General features: G+C 38.5%; 1 protein-coding gene and 1 long non-coding RNA gene across 2 annotated transcripts; both read right to left on the bottom strand.

Annotated features, from left to right (window-relative positions):
- Nucleotides 1-47: 47 nt before the first annotated feature.
- On the bottom strand, nt 48-1,460 carry LOC113162197. The gene is made up of 4 exons (XR_003298805.1): nt 1,372-1,460; nt 1,226-1,280; nt 853-959; nt 48-726 (listed from the first exon to the last, which is right to left on the bottom strand). It is a non-coding gene; the product is annotated as an uncharacterized LOC113162197 (long non-coding RNA).
- Nucleotides 1,461-5,418: 3,958 nt separating this feature from the next.
- On the bottom strand, nt 5,419-20,034 carry LOC113161774 (titin-like; the record flags this gene model as incomplete). The annotated part of the gene is made up of 22 exons (XM_026359576.2): nt 5,419-5,864; nt 5,957-6,165; nt 6,314-6,374; nt 6,459-6,540; nt 6,852-7,109; nt 7,307-7,567; nt 7,824-8,078; nt 8,225-8,440; nt 8,847-9,200; nt 9,351-9,572; nt 9,682-10,030; nt 12,565-12,631; nt 12,759-12,988; nt 14,199-14,256; nt 14,363-14,444; nt 15,208-15,465; nt 16,797-17,051; nt 17,559-17,813; nt 17,971-18,198; nt 18,452-18,805; nt 19,361-19,570; nt 19,671-20,034. Coding segments are annotated over 22 exons (4,719 nt in total), but the record flags the coding sequence as incomplete, so codon positions are not given.
- Nucleotides 20,035-21,839: the final 1,805 nt, after the last annotated feature.

The following is a 21,839-nucleotide window of genomic DNA, read 5'->3' as shown; positions in this document are numbered from 1 at the left end:
TATGAACACACACTGTAGTTAATGTGATCCCACCTGTTCTCCTCTCTGAACTCTGTGTCGTCTTCTGTTCATTATGATAACCTGCAGAAAACTGGATTCATTCAATCAAAAATAAACCCCGTCGCAAAAGTGCTTTTCATTATTTATTTGTGCAGTTTAAAGCAGAACACATACGTTCTCCACCACATACGGCAAGAACAAACTATAATAACATAAAAAACAGGTTTATGAACAAGACAGAGGAAACATCGGCACCAGCGTCGTTTTCCAAACTGCAATTATTGTTCATTATGCTCATAGACAAACTGGACCTGATTCAGGGTCAGAGGTCAAAGGTGAGCTAATGTGTGGTCTTCAGGTCTCAAAGGAGAAAGAAGCTGTAAAAATGACATATATTGGTACAATCGACGTTCAGAAAAAGACGTCATGCAGATACACAGCAGGCAGAGCCGGGCTAGAAGGACGGCTCAGCCCCCCATCTATTAAAACCTGGTCAACTACAGTTAATGAGTGACAGTAATATCTTTAATGTCATGATTAAATCTATCCATCGGTATCAGAAAAGCAAATGTGAACATGTTATATAATGTTTGATTGATTTTTTTACATTTTTTCACAAGCTGTAAATCAGCAGGCGTCTTCTGAAGTTATATGTAAATATATAAACACATTCACCACGTCCTCTCTCCCTCCATAAGGTCGATTACACCTCTGGTTTAACAGCATCTGAAGAAAATCACAATAAATCACATGAAACCTAGTGGGTGAAGTACTAGTCGTAATTCTAATTATTATATTATTAATTATTATTATATGACTGTGGCCTGTTTCGTCCATGCAGGAGTCTCTCACCTGACCGGACTTTAAACCAGGTCTTCCTGCTCCTCTGTGTCGTCTGTCTGTGCTGCAGTGATGGACGTCAAAGCTGAGATGTTCTCATAAACAGGATCAGCGTCAGACTGATGGAGAGAGATGAAACCTGCTTATGTATTTAACAGCTAAATGTTTGTTGAAAGTTTAAACACCTATATTTATAGATATTTTGAGCCTGATTATTAAGCTTTGCAGCTTCTTATTTATTGTAATCTGATAATGACTAATACAGAGAGCAGTGTACACTGATTACTAGTTTTAAGGTGGTGCGAACGTCAGTTGTTTATTGTTGCTGTGAATTCACTAAATTGCATCAAACCCATAACTAAACGTGGACAAAGGAGCCTCTCACCTTTACAGGTTCATTCAGCCTGGTTTCAGTTTTTGAACACAGAGTTTTCTTCTTCCTGGATTGAAGCCAACAAAAATAAATTATTATAATTCATCACTTTAAAACTCAATTAAATAGAAAATAAAAAGAGATGTTCAGTGTTTTACGTTTTCCAAATGCTCAAGACAAACACAGGAATCAGCACCAGGACCACCAGGGTCAACCTGATGATGTTCATTATTAGAAATGATTCTCCTAAAATCATACAATCAGACAGAAGATGAGTCAGTGTGTTAAGTGAAGCTGTGAGTTTCTTTATAAACTACAGAAGTCTGTGAATGTTCTGTTTGTTTTTGGTTGTTTGATTTATATTTTTCTTAACTTTCCTGTAACAACAGTCAGATGTAAAGTGTTGTTATGACGTCCTGCACTGTTCTGAACTTCACAGTAATAATTCCCACTGTGTTCATGTCTGATGTCAGTGATGTTGAAGATCTGTCCTGAAGCTTTTGGTGACTCTTCATTCTCCTTGTACCAGGTATAATTAGCTGCTGGGTTAGCATCACTGCTACAGGTCAGAGTCACTGAACTACCCTCGTTGATTTCACCCATGGGATACACTGACACTGAAGGAACCCTTGGAGCATCTGGAAGAGAAAACACGACTAAGTGAAATAGCTGTTCGTAAATATAAATATATTATAACTGCAAAGTTCTAGCATTAGTTTTCTAATATCACTATACACGTTTTGAGTTACCACGATGTTCTCAGTTATGTAAATAAATACTTCAGATTTCATTATAAATCCATCTAATATGTTTGCACATTGCAGGTGGCATTAGAGGAGAAAACAGTAAGTGGACTATTTCGCATTAATATCTGTAAAACTCATCATCGGGTCTAAATATGTCAATAATTATTCCAGTATTCATGTAGTCAAGATAGCTGTTTCTTTCATGTACAATTTACTTAGTATAAAAAATATATAGATAAAGATATAAAAGTATTTTAACACGAGTACTTTCACTCCTATGAAGGAGAAACATTAACTGATTTTTTGTCTTCATTTGTGCAGATACGTTTGTAAAAGTTTCTCAGTTACTAAAAGCATTTTTATTAACTGGAGCAGCTGAGTGACCTATAGACTGTAAATATGAGGCAGACAGAGCTGAAGAACAAACAGCAAAATAGATCGGAAAGATTAATTTTACTCACATTTTACGCTAATAGAAATGAATCTAGACGTCATCTTCCCCAACTCATTCTCAGCTGTACAATAGTACTGTCCAGAGTCAGAGGAATTGATGGATGTAAAGACAAACTGGGTCTTTTCACTGAGCGCTCTGCGACCATACTTCTTGTACCAGGTGTAATTAGCTGCTGGGTTAGCATCACTGCTACAGGTCAGAGTCACTGAACTACCCTCCACTATCTCAGAGGGACTCACTGACACAGAGGGAAGATTTGGACGATCTGGAGGAGACGTGAAGATAAATTAACTTTAATTTTAAAAGGGGTCTAATAAAAAAAACAATAGGAAAAAAAATCATGGGCACTGAGGAGTAAACTCACACACTGGAGTAGAGCGATATTCCTCATGTCCTTTAACAGCACAGGAAAAACTGTCATTAACATTAACAGAGACTCTGTAAGACGACACGTCTTCCTCCATTTTCTGTCCATTGTTATACCAAACATATGAAGGATGATCAGCTACGTCACAGCTGCTGCGACACGTCAGCACCAGCCGAGCTGATGATCTGCTCACCTTCACCTGGAGGTCTGGACACGTGAAGAGAGAACAGACATGTCATCATTGAAGTTTATGCATGAAAGCAGGCGCCTTACCAGAAGTATTATTACTCTAATAGAAACGTTACCTGTGACAGTCAGAGTGACTCCAGGTGAACCACTAAACTTTCCACGTCGTTGGTTTGTTTCAAACCTGAACTTGTACACAGCTGAGTCGCTCCGTGTCACATCTCTGATTGTCAGAGTGCAGTTGTTCCTCTCACACTGACTTTCTACACGACCTGCGTAGCCCGAGTCTGTTTCCAGATCCACAGGTTCATCATTCCTCTCTTTGGTAAACCAGAATGTTGTAAGGACCTCAGTACATTGATCATTCATTCTTGGGTAGCTGAAGTTGCAGTGGATTTCCACTGCTGAGCCTTTGAAAGCACAGATCTGACTAGGAGTGTAAGTCACCCCCCAGTCCTCCTCACCTCGTACCACTGTGATACAAAAACAACAAACAAGACAAAAGAAATACCTTTCCCATTAAATCTTGGAGCACAAGATGGTTTTCACAAAGCAACATTAAACTCATGTTTGGCTGTTCTGACATGATCACAGACAAATGAAACCTCACATTGACATAAGAAAATATTAATGCTGTAACAAGAACTACACAAACAGAAGTGACTATATGTTTGAATGGTTTGCATCATACAAGATCTGATTACGGTGATTATTTCTACCCTACGAGGTAAACGTACATACTGATACGCTACTTTACCTGACACAAGGAAAAGAACAACAGCTAATTTATACCAAGCTACTTGTAAACCCATGGCAGCTTCTCTTATCTCTGCGTATGACATAAAAAGAGAAAACATTAAAAAACATCACACAGTGAAGAATAAATGGATAAATAATCAACCCTAAGAAAAAAATAGACTTACAATAAAGGGAGATGCTGCCTTTAAAGATAGATCGTCAAAATGGTGAGCACAGCAAGCAGAGGACAAGAGGACAGAAGTCAACTTCCTTCCTCTTCACATCTTTTATATTATGAAGTCCGTAAATGACAGTTAATGTGTTATTTTGCAAACTAAATACAGACTGAATGTCGGTGAAGGTTCTCGGCCCTAATGTTCTGTATGTAAAACCTGTGGTGGGTTGTGACTTGTTCCCTACATCACCAGAAACATCAGTGAAACATTTATAGTGAGAAATAGAAACAGTTAGAAATATCAAAGTTTAGAGGTCGGCTAATGTGTGGACGTAGATATAACCTGCAGTCTGCACAGTTTGGTTGTATTGGCCTTAAGTACCATCCTCAACACTGAGACGGTTACACTTCACACATTATTTTGTAGTGTGAAAGGTTCAGATTATTAAAAAAGGCGACGCAGACACAGCAGCGGTGCTAAAGCCCCCATCAAAAAAACATATGCAAAGGTCAACTGTGTGGGGATGAGATGTGAACAGTCCTTTTTAAGTCCATCCACAAATTCTCAATTGAATTGAGGCCTGGGCTTTGACTCAGCCACTCCGGAACAGTCACCTTGTTGTTGTTAAACCATTTCTCTGTAGCTTAGCTTTATGCTTTGGGTCATTGTCTTGCTGGAAAACAAATTTTCTACCAAGTTGTTATTGTCTTGTCCACTGAATAAGACCGTCCTCCAGCATTGTCCTATAGTTTAGGATTGTCCTACCTTAACAAGCCAGCTGCTTAGAAGCATCCCCACAGCATGATGCTGCCACCACCATATTTCACAGTGGAAATATTGTGTTTGTGGTGATGTGCAGTGTCTTGTCTGATGGACAAAAAGCACCACTCTGCTCTCATCAGACCAAAGAACCCTCTTCCAATGGACCATGGAGTCTTTCACAGTTGTGATTGAACACAAGTTTTCTTCAACAGTGGCCACTCTCACATTAAGCTTTGACGGGTGAAGAAACCGGTCAAAGAACAGTCTCTCCTATCTTAGCTGTTGAAGCTTGTAACTCTTTCAGAGTAGTCATCGGTGTGTTAGTGGTCTCTCTCACTAGTCTCCTTGTTGCAAGGTCACTCAGTTTGAGTGGTCGGACTATTCTAGACAGATGTAGACATTTGCCACATTCCTTCCATTTCTTGATGTTGGATTTTACTGAAATCCGGGTGATGTTCAGTACCTTGGAGATTTTTTGTATCCATCCCCTGGCTTATGCTTTTCATCTGATCTCTAGTTGCTGGGAGTGTTCTCTTGTCTTCATGGTGTAATGGTAGCCAGGAATACTGATTAACCAGTGACTGGACCTTCCAGACACAAGTTTCTTTAAAATGCACTCAGGTAATTTTTATTTAATTGACATTACTTTGTAGAAACCTGTTTTCATTTTGACCTTAATGAGGTATTTTTCTGAAATTCTTTTGTAAAATTCACACTTTTATTGTCCACGACTGATTTATAATGTCAATAAAAGAATGAAACATCCAAGAGGGTCAATACTTTTTATAGGCACTGTAACAGTTGACTGTATTTAGATTCTTGTTTGTTTAATACCTGCAATATTTACATACATAGCTACATAGATTATTATACAGTATAATGATATAGCATTTATGTTTATTTATGTTTCATAATTAAGTATATTTTTAGAACCTAAACTTGTGATATTTAGTTATTCACTTTATGTAACATTACCCGCTTTTCTTGGTTTGGGGGAAAACACGTGTTTTGGTGGTTTTACCGCAGCTATGTTCTAAAGCTCAAATTAAAACTGTGGGAGGATTTTGTGTGAAAGCACAGCTGCACAGACTGTTCTGGAGAATGTCAGTATTTATCATCCATGTATGAAGATCAGGCCACTGAGTCACGTCGTGCTCCTACAGTTTTTGTGACGGTGCTGTAAAGTGCAAATGACTCCTTCACATCTTCTTGACATGTGGTTCTGTGAGAAGAAAAAGCATCAACACTGACATTTTCTAACCTGCTGAGCATTTTTCTTATTGTATATCAATAAATCTGTGAGGAGCTGCTCACCCTGGAGCTTCACTGGCACTGTCGGCATTCACAGTCGTGTATTCAACATCATCCTCGTCCTCTTCTTTTGTGTGACTGCGGGGTCGAGCTAACCTGATGTTGGAGTAGACGACATCAGCCTGGCTGTGAGAGAAGCGGATGCTGGCATAGTGACAGTCATCCTGCCAGGCTGCAGCTGGCGGGGTGTCGTACACTGGGACCAAGTTCATCTGATGGGACAAACAGTGTTAATACGATTTATTGCTTAGTGGTCGACCTGACTGGAGGACGACATTATATTATAGAGCTAATAAAACTAATTTTATACTAAATTCTATTTTAATACTTGTGATATTGATCAGGTTTCTGCAGTCTCACCTGTGCTCTGCTGTCAGGTCTCTCTGCTGGTGGACACTGCTGGGTGATGGATTTATTTCTCCTGGATAGAAGGGCAAGCAAATAAATCACTTCATGAAAACTGAGACACATGAGGAGTAAATGTAATCGACACAGAACTGCTCACCTGGTCCACAGGAAGACAGCGAGGAGTATGAGGACCAAAAGAACAGCAACAGCTGTTCCTGTAGCTGCTGGTTTCCATGCACCTCGACAGAAAATGATGAAAATTGATCAGGGAGGATGTTCTCCACAGTATCCCTTAAGTGTGTTGCATTATAAGGTGGATTTACACTTTAACCTGAAAATCATAATTTTCTGTCAAGGGAGGCCCAAAATAAGCTATAAACCCTAAATTAAGCACATGAACAGCTACTTCTAATATGTAGATGTGTTTTATGCCAGTGTGTCACTGTGTATTTGCTTTGTTAAGGTCAGGGATGTGTTATGAACTGTTGTTGGCTGGAACAGTGGTGGAAGCAGAATAAAATCTATAGTAAACCAATCAATTAATTCTTACTTTCTACAACAGTCAGATGTAAAGTGTTGTTATGACGTCCTACACTGTTCTGAGCTTCACAGTAATAATTCCCACTGTGTTCAGCTCTGATGTCAGTGATGGTGAAGATCTGTCCTGAAGCTTTTGGTGACTCTTCATTCTCCTTGTACCAGGTATAATTAGCTGCTGGGTTAGCATCACTGCTACAGGTCAGAGTCACTGAACTACCCTCCACTATCTCAGAGGGACTCACTGACACAGAGGGAAGATTTGGACGATCTGGAGGAGAAATATGTATTGAAAGATAACATGAAGGCATTTTTATGAGTGAGTGAGTGAGTGTAAATTTGACTTCCAGCATCTTTGGCTCTGACACTGTATTGTATTATGTTGTATGGTTGAATTGTGAACAAATCAGATTTTAAAATCTACATATCTGTGCTTTTAAATTCTCTATGTGGTGTTTGTCTACTTACAGTGGATGTCTAAGAATAGAGAGGTAGAGTTGATCTCTGCAAACTGATTCTCAGACGTGCAGGAGTAGGTCCCTCTGTCTTCAGATTTTATGGAGGTGAACTGATAAAAGCCTTCTGCTCCCTGGAGCAGTGTTTGGTTCCCCTTGTACCAGGTGTATTTAGCTGCTGGGTTAGCATCACTGCTACAGGTCAGAGTCACTGAACTACCCTCCACTATCTCACCAAAGGGACGCACTGAGATGTTGGAGTTTTTTGGACCATCTAGAAAAGATGCAGATGATTAATATTAAGGATTAAAACAGCATAGTTAGTATAAACATCAGTAGTGAACTGTTTCCTCGACATCTACTGGAGACGTGAACCATGAAAAAAAGCATCATCTGCTAAAATCTTTCTTTGTATACTAGATTCAACAAATCTGTCAGATTTAAGCCGTTTTCCTTCAAACTTCACATTAATTAAAGAACAATCAGATAACAGTTATTTCATTTGCTTCAATACAATAGAAGTCACCAACATTTCACATTTATGGAGATATATTCAGATGTGCTTCTCCCCAGATCATTCTCAGCTACACAGTAATACTCTCCAGAGTCAGAGGACTGGATGGAGCTGAAGACGAGCTGTGGTTCCTTATTGATCAGTATTTCGTTCTTGTACCAGCTGTATTCACTGGCTGGGTTTGCATCACTGCTACAATTCAGAGACACTGGGCTGTCCTTCATAATGTCACCTTGGTAACTCTTCAACACATAGGGAACCTTCGGAGCATCTGCAGGATATAAACAGACATTAACTTTTCAATGTGTCACTAAAGGACAGACTTGACAGAATGTTTGCTGAGTCGATCAAAGTCCAAAAAGATTCAAACCAAATGACATTTTGTTTGTGACACACTTGACAAGTTAACTCACTCACACACTGGAGGAGAGCGGGAGGCCTCGTGTCCTTCGACAGCACAGGAATAACTGTGTGAAGTGTCAACGTATCCACTGTATGAAGGTGAAGTTTCTCCATGGATTTTATTTTCATTCCTGAACCAGACAAAAGAACGACCAGGAGGAAGACAGCTGCTGTGACAAACCAGCTTTGGACCAACAGAAGTCCAGATCACCTGGACCTGGAAATCTGGATCTGTCAACAGGGAACAGGAACGTCTCATAAAATGAACCTTCCAGTACAACTCCTCCCTCTGCTGGCCAGAGGACATGAAGGAAACTTAAACACTGGACCATTCCAGACTATGTGCAGGTTGTGTTTATCCTTTTGTGAGGCTGTTTCACTTTTGTCTTTACAAATATCAAAATGTAAATTCCAAGAATGAACTTCATCTCACAATAAATACATAATTTCTACAGTATTCAACATTATTATATTAGGTGACATTAACTACATTTACATTTAGTCATTCTGCTTTTGTCCAAAGTTACTTACAAGTGAGGTACAAGGCAAGATATCTAAGTCGAGAAAAACATTAAAGCAAAGTGTTATAGGAAGAACAGTTTGTCAACTGCATGATGAGTTTCATGTTCATGCATACCTGTGACAGTCAGAGTTGTTCCAGGTAAACTACTGCCCCATTCAAACGACCATGTTGTGAATGTGAACTGATACTGGGCTGAATCAGTCTCTCTCAGGTCAGTGATTCTCAGAGTGGAGCGTCCTCTCTCTGTTTCAAAGACCTGAACACGACCTGTATACTGGGAGTCTGTACGAAGGTCCTCAGACTGTGAAGGATTCTTCCACTGATGCCAACGTTCAGGACGGAACCAGAATTTAGATGTAACCTCATAATAACCGTTATAAATACAGGAAATGTCCACTGATGAACCTTTGAAGGCACAGATGCTTCTCTCAGTATATATCACTCTGTTGCAGTTTTCACCACCAACACCTGAGAAATGAAATATTTTCAATGATCAATGTCAACATAATACTGCAGTAATTTAGTTTATTGTATTTCCTGTGATGAGGCTACTACTGTAAAAGATACGTGAGGTCAGTATCTAGAACAGTGCAGTGGAAAACTGTAGAGTAAACTCACACACTGGAGGAGAAGGGAAATCCTCGAGTCCTTTTATAGCACAGGAAAAACTGTCTTGGGAACTAATGTCGTCTGAATAATGTAATTCTGTATTTTCCTGAATTTTCTTATTGTTTTTGTACCAGATGATGGAGGTTTGACCAGGTAAACGGCAGCTGCTGCTACAGCTTAGTTTTGTCCAGTAAGAAGAGTAAGATGTTTGGATCACTTTCACTTTAAGATCTAGAAAAAACAGGAATTACATTATAAACAAAATATCAACATTCACACAGTTAAAGATACATGATTACTTTCTCGCTGGTCATATATGGAAATACTGAAATGATTTTACCTGTAACAGTCAAAGTGACTCCAGGTGAACCAGTAAATTTTCCTCCTGGATGGTTTGTTATGACACTGAACCTGTACACAGCTGAGTCTCTCTGTCTGAGGTCTGTGATTCTCAGAAAGCAGCTGTTCTTATCACAAAGATGCTTCACACGACCCGAGTACTTTGAGTCTGTTCTCAGATCCACAGGTTCATTATCCAGAATATTAGTAAACCAGAATGTTTTCTCAACTATAATGTCAAGGTCATCTTGTCTGGATGGGTATGTGTAGGAGCAGTGTATGTCCACTGTTGATCCTTCTACAGCACAGATCTTAGTAGAAGTGTAAGTTACTCTCCAGTCATTCTGACCCTGAACCACTGTAACACAGAGCACAGCAGAAACCACAGTCAGATTTAAAACACGGTCAGGCATCAGGAAAGACATCAATGTTATGAGTTATAGATATAATATCAACATGTTCTTGGATAAAAGTAGCATACGACATCTACAAATAATGAATGGCACAGTAGGGAAAATCTCAGGATCAATGTCAGAGGAAGAAGGAATCTAAGACAGAGATTAACTTCTTTGTCTTTTAGCATTATGACATTTGGAAAATTACTAAATGAGAGAGATCAAGGTAGAAGCGTTAGGTTACAGGGGGCTGAGGTGAAGAAGGTGCAGGAGTTTAAGTAGTTGGGGTTGGAGCGGGTGGAGGAAGGTGTCAGGAGTGTTGTGTGACAGAAGAGTGTCAGCAAGACTCAAAGGAAAGGTGTACAAGACAGTGGTGAGACCAGCTCTGCTCTATGGGTTAGAGACTGTAGCAGTGAGAAAGAGACAAGAGGCTGAGATGGAGGTAGCAGAGATGAAGATGTTGAGGTTCTCCTTAGGAGTGACCAGGTTAGACAGAATAAGGAACGAGCACATCAGAGGGACGGCTCACGTTGTCTGAGTTAGCGACAAAGTCAGAGAGGCCAGACTGAGATGGTTCGGACATGTTCAGAGGAGGGATAGTGAGTATATTGGTAGAAGGATGTTGGAGATGGAGCTGCCAGGCAGGAGGGCAAGAGGACGACCAAGGAGGAGATATATGGATGTCTTAACAGAGGACATGAGGTTGGCTAGTGTTAGGGTAGAAGATGTCCACAATAGAGTGAAGTGGAAAAGGATGATTCGCTGTGGCGACCCCTGATGGGCCGAAAGAGAAAGAAGAGAGAGAGAAAGAAGACTAACACAAAGGTCAGTCACAACAAAACTGTGGGTCTGAAACCTCATTCTAGGTCCATTTCATAAAACACAGAGATAAATAAGCTCAGTTCAACCCACTGAACAGACTCTGGCCTCCTGTTTTTCTTCCTGGGCTTTAGTTGGATGTTGGAGTGAGTGACAGCTCAGCACCACGCTAACCATATTTATACAGCTAGTATCTACATGTATGTGGATGTGCAGTGAAGGAACAACAAAGCAATAATGCACTGACACAGAGAAGAATAAGATGCAGAATGGCAACCATTAGAAAAGCATGGGTGGCTCTGCTTGGTTTGCTGTCTGTGGTCAGGTCAGGAGTGTGAAACCAGAGATAAATACAGCATTTGTGAAAGTGAAACTCATCCTGCACTGCATCATCACTGCATCATTTCTTGGTAACTCTTATCAACTGTGATCTCAGTGTCAGGAGGACTTACAGGGTTTAGTGTGCATATACTGAAAATAACATTTTAATATGTGCAAGTAGGTCAAGAACACTTAAGTATATAACTTATGTTAAAAGTTAACTTATATATATATATAACTTAAATGTTTCACTGCTAAATCTGGATTTTATACTTTTAGCATATACTGTCTCACTTTGGTTATAATCAAGTGTTTCAGTTCTTACATGTAGATAAGATCATTTGAAAAGTAATATAAACTACAGAAATATACTACGGTTAATTTGATATTGCCCGTGTACAGTAACGTCCTTCAGCTACACCAAGTGTGTTCAATACCCCGAAGTGTAATAGAAGAGGTACAGTACCTGAAAAAGCAAGAGCAATGACAAATCCACACACTGCTGCTGTTAAACTCATAGCTGCTCCGCTCATCTGTCGAATGGTTGTAGGTCAATTCAGGAAATGCTCTGAGATTTACTCTTCACTTCACTTATTAGAATGAATAAACAGCTCTGCTCACAATGCACAAGGATCTGATATGACAGCTGCTAAGAGCTGTCTTGAGTTCCTTCCTCTTTATGTTGCTTACATGCATGAGCTGCTGAATGTCTGTACAGCCCCAAGATGAAATGAAGAAATGAGTCTTTGCTGTTTTGCAAATTATGTCTGAACTTCCTAAAATCCTACTGACCATGAAAAAACTAATATGGACCCTGTTTTTAGCCAAACCATTACCAAAAATGGTAATGGAAAAATATGTAATATGTAGTGTTGCTTCATTTGTCTTCTTAGATTTACAGTAGAAACCGACCTTTGTGCAAAGTCACAGAACCATGAAGTCATTCTTTATGAATCTCATGTTCACTCAGAGTTGTTCACTCAACTCTATGGTTCTTTAGGAGACTGGAGTTTGTGATGGAGACAAAATATATAAAGGAAGAAGAAATTCCTTAACTGAATTTATTTATTGTCTAGTGAATTACAATCAGAGTTAAAACATTCTCAAATAAGTTACATGATTTAAAAACAGCATTTTAGTTGTGAGAACAAAAATACTAACTCAGTTACTTCCAATAGTAACAAAGTTATACTGACATAAAAAAAAGTAACCTGAAAATACAGGAGAGAGGAGAAAGACTGTGGCAAAGAGGCTGAATGAACATGAAGCTGTGTTATAGATCGGCTCAGTGCAAAGAGAAGTCTTATAGTAACTGTGTCACTGTGGAAACCTGTGGATCGTGTTCATACTCTGGGGGTTTTATTGACCATGCTGTATAGTGCAGATGAATCGTTCTCAGCTTCTTGACTACTTAATCTGTAAATGAAAACATTTAACAAATAATCAAGAAAGCAATAAAATAATAAAATTTTAAAAAAAAAGAAGAAGCAAAAGCCATCGAGAGTTTTCAAGCACTGTTCAAGGACTGTTCTTGTAGACTCACCTTGGCACAGCACTGGCACTGTTAAAGTTGACCATCGTGTAGTCCACCTCTTCATACTCCTCATCGTCACAGTTGTGTCTGTTTGGCTGAGCTGGCTTAATGTTTGAGTACAGAGCTTCTTCTCGGTTTTTAGAGAATCTTACAGTGGCATAGAAAAGGTCTTCCTGCTGCTTTGCCGGTTCTCTCTGTGCTGCAGCTGAAGGGGTGTCGTATTCAGAACCTACGTTTGGCTGAAATATAAATATTACATATATTGCAGTGACGCACTGTAACATAAAATGAGCACAGTGTAAAACATCTGCAGGGTTAAGGGTGAAGGGTGAAGGGTGTAATTCCTGTAACTCATCTAATCTAAGCCTGACTTGCAAAACCAAAAAGGGAACCAGAGGTTTGAGGGTAACGCGGTTAATAAGTCGAGGTCAGTAAAATTCACTGATTGCCTAATAGTAAATATCACTTCCAGCACTCAAACTCAGTCAGTGGTGACAGGAAGCCATGCAAGGTCCAATTCTAACAACAGGAAGCAATTTGGAGGTCAGAACATGGTACAAGAAACTTGATCCTCAAGAGCTGGGTATCAAACTACAAACCCTGTAAGTGGTAGATGACCCACTCTGCCTGCTGACCCAGAGCCTCCAGCCAGGTATTTACAGATGACCGTTTGGTGTCACGTAGACAGTGTCCATTAAAATAATAATATTAAAACTGATCAGAAATACAGGGCAGACATTGATGTCAATTTACTACAGTAGTTGGAAACAGCAAACGTCAGTCCTGTGTTCCAATGGCCTTTTGTGTTTGCTATTGAAAGTTTATATATTTAACAGGCTAACTGATCATTAGTAAACCTCTTTGCAGTTATGCTAGCACAGCTCAAAACTGTACTAAGGAACAAACAGTAGAACTATCCTTCTTTACACTGGTTGAGTTTCTGGAGCAACAGCAATTGTGTGTTGATTGATTGTTGATTGATTTAAAATGGACAGAAGCAAAAACCTCCCTTCTGAAACTCAGTCTGAAGTTAAGGCTGTCCTGTGCGAGGTTCTGGGTCTGCTTTGGTGCTGGTAAAGGGGGAGATATGTGCTGGATAAAAGGGATCTTTAAGGCCATCACTCCTAACCTCAACCATATTTCACTGTTGTGGGAGCAGCTTCACTTGCTATAAGGCGCTCGTCAAATCAATCCAACTTGTGGTAGGTGCATCAATAAGAGTGAGCTGAAATCTCTTCTGATCATCTTAACAATTTAACATTTTAACAACTAGCATTCCCACGGTCTGAAGGGTGTAGTTGCTGTACATTGGGGATTTATTGACTAAAGCAAAATATGTGATGATACTGGGCTTGATAAATACAATATGATTGGATGGTAGGGGCGGACGGTTTAGTGACATGAGGCACTGAGTTTTTAGTTGAGAACTCCTGAACTCTTCTTCCTCACCTGTGTATTTTTGCCTGGTGTCTCTTCAGGTCCAGGTGTTTTTTTGAAGAACTTTTTTCTGGACAGGAGAATTAATTATAAACACAAATTAATTATCAAACTAAATACTGAACTGACTGAATGTTACACATGACTGAAAATAAAAGTGAAACTGAACGCCTCACCTGATCATCAGAAAGACAGAGAGGAATATGATAACCAGAATAAAGGCAGAGATTGATCCAGCAGCTGCTGATTTCCCTGAACCTAGAAAACGGTAATTAAACAAATAAATTCAGAGATTTTCAGACAGTATCATTCTACTACTAGACTAAACTATTGTGTTACCAACAACACAAAGGGAGTGTAATGTGCCAGAGTCAATATTAACAGGCAATTGTGAGTAATGTAGGTTACAGATCCATGTCTTTGTAGATACATCATGATATCTAGTCATACTACTTCTTCACAGCCTGATGAGTAAATAAGGTGACTGATCAGCTGGGCAGACTTGGTAAAATTACACATGCAATAAAAGCAAAGTGGGTAAACTGTATCTTTCTGTGGCCATGTGAGCTTCTTAACTGCCATCTCTAAAAGACGTCTTCTTGTATCCAGTAAGAGACTGAGGGAAATGGAATTTGAATGGGACACAATGAAACCTTCATTGGGGAGATGTTAAAAAAGGTCAAGCTGAAAAAAGCCTCCTCCTGGACGAGCAGTCAACTATTAAAACACTTCAGCTTCTGAGGTCATACCTGTTTTCAACACGGGTATGAAAGTTGGATCACTGTTGTGGCAGAAATCAAGTTACAGGAGCTAATGTGAATTTTGTTGGCTATTAAATAAAATCCCTGAACTAACTTCATTTATAAACTGCACATTAACATTTATTTGATAAAACTATTCAGAGCTTTCAATGGATCTTCATTATGGATCCCAGAAGTGTTGTTGTTGGCCTAAACAGCTGCTAGTTGAAGATCACATAGTGGTAAATGGTTGTGTTTGTACGGTACAGGGTATGATTTACCTGTCAATACAGTCAGATGTAAGGTGGAGTTATGACGTCCTACACTGTTCTGAACTTCACAGTAATAATTCCCACTGTGTTCAGCTCTGATGTCAGTGATGGTGAAGATCTGTCCTGAAGCTTTTGGTGACGCTTCATTCTCCTTGTACCAGGTATAATTAGCTGCTGGGTTAGCATCACTTCTACAGGTCAGATTCACTGAACTACCCTCCACTATCTCAGAGGGACTCACTGACACATCAGGAATTCTTGGAGCATCTGGGAAACAACAGAGACAAATGTTCAATAAGTATTTTTCTTAGTGTCTCAAGCCTGAAGTAGCAACAAAGACGCAAGAGTAAGAAAACATCTATATTACACAAAAAGTATAGAAAAACCAGGAGCTTGAATATTCCACTCTACAAATGAATAAAACATCAAACACACTGAGGGTCAACAATATAGCAACATTTTACAAATCAGAATAACTCAAAAACAAAGACATTAGTTTATATTAGCAGCTCTGTGAAGATGTACTTACAGGCACAGTGATCAAACTAAATTCTAACTTCAGCATGCTAACATATTGTACAATGACAGCAATAAAGTGTTGATATTTAATGGTTTTACAATATGTACTACTATAGTTTTGTGTGTTAGAGTGCATGTTAAACAGGAAGTGCAGAATTTTAGATTTCCAGTGGAAAAAAAAGCCACGAATAAACAAGGATTTTGTTCTTATGAAAATTTTAACAATTACAATAAACATGTTTATATGTCAACATAGATAAGCCTATCGTACATTTTAACACCGGGTGGCTTTTATATACGGACAATAGCTTCCAGCTTGATGGCTTTAAATCTGAGGATTTTGCAGATTATGTCTAAGAGAATACAGCTACCAATTTCTAAAAAGATTTTCAATTCATTATCTGATATAATTTTATTTTACTATACTTTACTATTTTTAATAAATCTCTGTAACTGAGTGTTTTCCCTACAGATTTTAACAGAGATAACTAAACTCTCTCTCATACTACTGTACGTGTCTCTACTACCTAGAACTGTTTCTAACTGGTTTGCTTCTTAATTTTCTGACACAGCTTCTTTGTTTAAACTAAAGAAATGTATCCAAAACATCTGAAATTGCAGATAGTGTTGTCCCAGGATCAATTTTCTAGTCACAAATTCATAATCTTTATGTTACTCATTGAAATGACATCTCCTTCTGCAGCTATGTTTTAAAGTGTTTTCTAAATTTTAGGATGTCACACAACTTCTTACAGCACAAACAGATGTCACCGTTTCTGCATATTCTGTTCTCTGCCATTCCTGTCTGTACTCATTTATGGTCCCTTTCTCATTTCAGATACCCTGCATGTTTCCGCTCCTCAACCTATAAATGTAATTTGTTTTCTTATTATAATTATTACTAATATTTTGTCATAAACTCACTCTTTTTTCATTTACATCAATGAACATCAATAACTATACAAGATTTGCTGCACTTCATCCAAAACACGTTGAGACAAACCTGAAGGTGACACTAGATTAGAGTGACTAACTAGAGTAGAGTTAGTAGTACTTTTACAACCATCTGTCATACTTACACTGGACATCTATGAATTCTGATGAAGAGTTCAGCTGTCCATATTGATTCTCAGACTTGCACCTGTAGCTTCCTCTGTCCCCAGAACTGATTGTAGAGAAATTAATTATCTGTGATTCTTGATTAAGGGTTTGGTCGTTCTTGTACCAGGTGTATTTAGCTGCTGGGTTAGCATCACTGCTACAGGTCAGACTTACAGAGCTACCCTCCACTATCTCAGAGGGACTTCGCAACACAGAGGCCGTCTTTGGAGCATCTGAAAAAAATAGATTAGCAGATGTTTGAACGTACTATTAAACAATAAGGACACAAACACAAAGGCTGTCTTGAATAATATGGAAATAACATAGGAACATACAGTCTGCTGAAAAAGGATTTGGATTCTTCCTAATTGTTATAATTTGTTGCTGCTTTTTTCTCCTAATAAACTAAATTACCATTTTAAAAGTTTTTAATCAGGTTACAGAACCTTTGTGTAATATTAAAACATGTTTACTGATCCAAATCATTTAGGTGCAATTACCAAAAAAGGTGTGTGTGTGTGTGTGTGTGTGTGTGTGTGTGTGTGTGTGTGTGTGTGTGTGTGTGTGTGTGATAAGCGATAAACAAATTCATTGTTTTGTATATAAGTAACTTGCTGTAACACTATTTATGCTCTAGGGAGCATCAAACCAATTCATAATCACAAAAATGTCCTTTGACTGTTAAGTGCAAATGCTAACTGCATTTTTAATTAAACAAACATTTAATATGTTTCACTCACATTTCACATCAATAGAGACAGACTCAGATCTACTCTTCCCCAGCTTGTTCTCAGCTGTGCAATAATAGTCTCCAGATTCTGAGGCCTGGATGGAGCTGAAGACAAACTGTGGTTCTTTACTGAGCAGTGTGTGGTTCTTGTACCAGGCACAATCAGCTGCTGGATTAGCATCAATGATACAGGTCAGATTCACTAAAGTACCCTCTACAATGTCAGCAGTGGGACTCAACAGTATTATGGGAAGCTTTGGAGCATCTAGAGGAGAAGAAATTAAGTTGAGAAATGTTGCATCAAAGCTGGTTAGATTTTAGTGATAAAAGTAATCACACCTTAATGTTTCTCTTCTTTTCAAGTTGTCATACTTTAATGTCTCCTGTCTAAATATATAGTATCAAGAAGATATTTAACTCACACACTAAAGGAGAGGGGAAATCCTCGTGTCCTCTGAAAGCACAGGAAATGCTGTCTCCAGGAAAGAACTGGGCTTTATAAGACGTTTCTTCCAGGTCTACTGTGTTTCCATTCTTGAACCACACAAATGGCGGTCTACCATCAGGACTGCAGCTGCTGTGACACGTCAGCTCTGCTTCAGTGTAAGACTGACTGAGGGTTTTTACTCTGTTTATCTGCACCTGTAAAGCTGGATATGAAAACAAAGCAGTAATGTCACCGGGTACAAGTTTAAGTTTGTAAAAGTTACCAGGTACAATCATCCCATATGAAGGTTAAACAACTCATGATGCTGTTTTATGCAGGGGTAATGTTGTTAAGGTAAATATTACCACATGCTCATTGTGCCATATAGTATATAGTATATAAATGCATTATTATGTAATTACCAAGACAATATAATTTTTCAGATTTCTGTCACATCATTTTGTGTTGATCAGTACCTGTGACAGTCAGAGTTGTTCCAGGTAAACTACTGCCCCATTTAAAGTCTGATGTTGTGAATGTGAACTGATACTGGGCTGAATCAGTCTCTCTCAGGTCAGTGATTCTCAGAGTGGAGCGTCCTCTCTCTGTTTCAAGGACCTGAACACGACCTGTATACTGGGAGTCTGTAAGAAGGTCCTCAGACTGTGAAGGATTCTTCCACTGAGGACCACGTTCAGGACTGAACCAGAATTTAGATGTAACCTCATAATAACTGTTGTAAGTACAGGAAATATCCACTGATGATCCTTTAGAGGCACAGATACTTCTCTCAGCGTAAATGACTCTTTTGCAAGTTTGACCATTTACACCTGAAAGATAAAGATATTCTTAGGACCCTTTTTAAACTAGAGCTGAGAAACTCACAATGAAGCTTGCAAACAACACACAATACAAACACAATGGCAATGATAGCATGTTATTGTTAAGCATGTATGACTTTAGCGTGTTACCAAGCAAAGAATTGCTTATTAGCTTTAACACAAATTACAATTTCGAAATTACCATCAAAGATATAATTAGATTTTGATAAAATTTAAGATTATTTTTTTACAATTGAGGGAAACAGATAAGTTATAGAGTCACCAAATTCATTAAGATTCATGCTCTGCATCATGAAGAGCTGTACAAATGTCACTGAAACCTGCACAACTGAGTTTTCTTCTTTTAAAAAAACATGCTGCTAAAACAGTAAATGTGCTTTTGACCAGATTAATATTTAATGATTAGTAATTGTTGAGATATTTCCATCTGGAGCAGAAATTCAGATCCAACCTATCTTAGATCCACATTGAATTACTGTATAACAGCACCTGGCAGAGCTATTGTACCATATGTGTCAGTGAATGACTGTGGTATAAACTTACACACTGGAGGAGAGGGGAAATCCTCATGTCCTGTTAAGGAACAGGAATAACTGTCACCATAATTTTTGAAGACAGATATAGATTTGGTTTGGCGATACAGTTTTTGTCCATTTTTGTACCAGATGTAGGAAGGATGATTGGGTAGATGACAACTGCTGAAACACACTGCAGAGGTATGCTGACTGCTGACAAACACTTGTAGTTGTGGATCTAAAGGAAAAACAATCTTATTTTAAACAAAACTACACATGCAACATACAAACATACACACATACACACACGCATTTGGCAATGTGCATGAAAAGTTTACCTGTGACAGACAAAGTCACTCCAGGTTCACCAGTATATTTTCCTTCGTGGTGGTTTGTTGTGAACCTGAACTTGTACACACCTGAATCACTCTCCATCAGGTTGCTGATTCTAAGAGTGCAGCTTTTCTTAGAACACTTGTACTGCATACGTGGTCCTGTTTTCAGAGCCACAGGGTCATCACCATTCATTGTAGTAAACCAAAAAGATTTTTCAATTGCAATTTGATGGCCGTTAAATCTGTCTGGGTATGTGTAGGAGCAGCGTATTTCCACTGTTGATCCCTTTACACCACAGATCTGAGTAGAAGTGTAAGTTACTCCCCAGTCATTCTGACCCTGCACCACTGTAACACAGAGAACAGTAGAAATAATAATTAGACCCATAACACAAAGAGACAGATTTTTATGTATCAAAACTACTTTGGCTCTCATGTCATCCCGCCTTAAGCCAGTGAGACTAAGATAATCTTCTGACCATCATGTTATTTGGATAAGCCGCTTTACTACAGCCACTTAACTAGAACTAAATTCAAAGACTTTTACTCTGATATGCTTTGTAATCTGCTTCATTAACTGTTTTAATAAGATGTACAGTAAACTAAAGTTCAGGTTTCAGCAACATTTTGTTGGCAACAGGGAAAAACTGCAAATTGTTTAGTTTTACATCAAGACAATTTAGAATGCAATATTAGAAGAGAAGAAGATTGAATATATACAAGACGTCAGTGAAGGGGCAACAATAATTCATTGTACTTTAAGTACTGAACAGCATGAAAACAATTTAAAGGATGTAAAATACAATTTCACTTGGCCCTATGAAAACCACAAAAAAAATTTAGGACCATATACCTCCACCCCTTTCTTCTCTGATCTTAGTAAGGAGAGTATATATTCTTCTGCGCAGCATGTCTCACATGTAAGTCATATGTTGTGGGATTTTCCATGACTTGCTCTTGCATTTGTTTTAAATATGAACGGTCCTGCTCTTTTCAGTATGTGGCCAATGGAGCTGATGCTGATTGCACCAGCTCATTGAAATAACAACATAAGGTCTGTGTGTAACCCAGAATCATGAAATGTTACAACTGAGGGGGAACTTTCTTATTTCTTCACATATATTTTTTTAATAAACTGTAAAATATTAGTTATTGCAGGTTTAAGGTTCAGTATGAGGGTGTGGTCAATGACAGTGTGATTTACTTGACTGCTTTTGTTTCTGTGGTGAGAGTGAATGGAAACTACAGATAAATGCAGAGCACTGAGGCATGGGCAGTTATATAATGAAAAAAATAATTTAAGCCAATTTCTATTTTTGGAACTTGACATTAAAAAGTATTCTGATTCAACATTTTAGAAATGTAGTGCTCTTGATGTCTGAAATTGAAGCTTCTACCACTAAAGAACTGAAGAAGAAATGTGTAGCCACCTCGATCACATCCTTTGGTTCTTCCACAATAAGTACTAACCTACCTAACCATGGTAACCTTTGAAAAAGTTTAGAAAATATAAGTGTCAGCACCTCATCCCTCCTGGCTGTACATTTGTCTTATAATACACAACTGAAGCATTATTAAAAAAGTAAAAAGAAGTTCAGCAAAATAAGTGGAAAGGAGCATGTGAGGGTAATTCCTATTTAAAAGTAGTTAATTATATTTCATGTCTGTGTAAAACTCTTACTTTCATCCATCCCCCACAGCTTCTGCTGATCTTTCTCTAAAGAGAATTGAATGTCTCAGTCTGGTTTTACAGGGCTTACAATACCTTGCACAACATCACACATAATTTTATTTTTTGTTTTAAACACTGCTCTTTGTAACATCTATGTTACAATAAAATATAGATGTACTTTACCTGAAACAGAGAGAAGTAAGACAACAAATCCACTTGTTGATGCCGTCATACTGGAGCTGCTCCTCTCACCTCTGTGAAATCACAACAGCAAATGAATCATGTACGGCACATTAAAAATACAGATGTCGGTTAAACATTTCAACAAAAGAGGAGGATGTTGTCTTTGAAAACAGTTTGTCTTCTATGATTGGAACAATTGTATCAACAAAAAACCAAGCTGTTAGAAGCTGGTTTCCTTCCTCTTCACGCAATTAATATGCATGAGCAGACAAATGTCTGTAAATCCCCCAAACAGAAATGAAGAAATGATTCTTATT

The sequence above is a fragment of the Anabas testudineus genome, chromosome 1 (genome assembly GCF_900324465.2).
Source record: "Anabas testudineus chromosome 1, fAnaTes1.2, whole genome shotgun sequence".
Taxonomy (NCBI): domain Eukaryota; kingdom Metazoa; phylum Chordata; class Actinopteri; order Anabantiformes; family Anabantidae; genus Anabas; species Anabas testudineus.
This window is presented reverse-complemented; position numbering and strand designations above follow the sequence as displayed.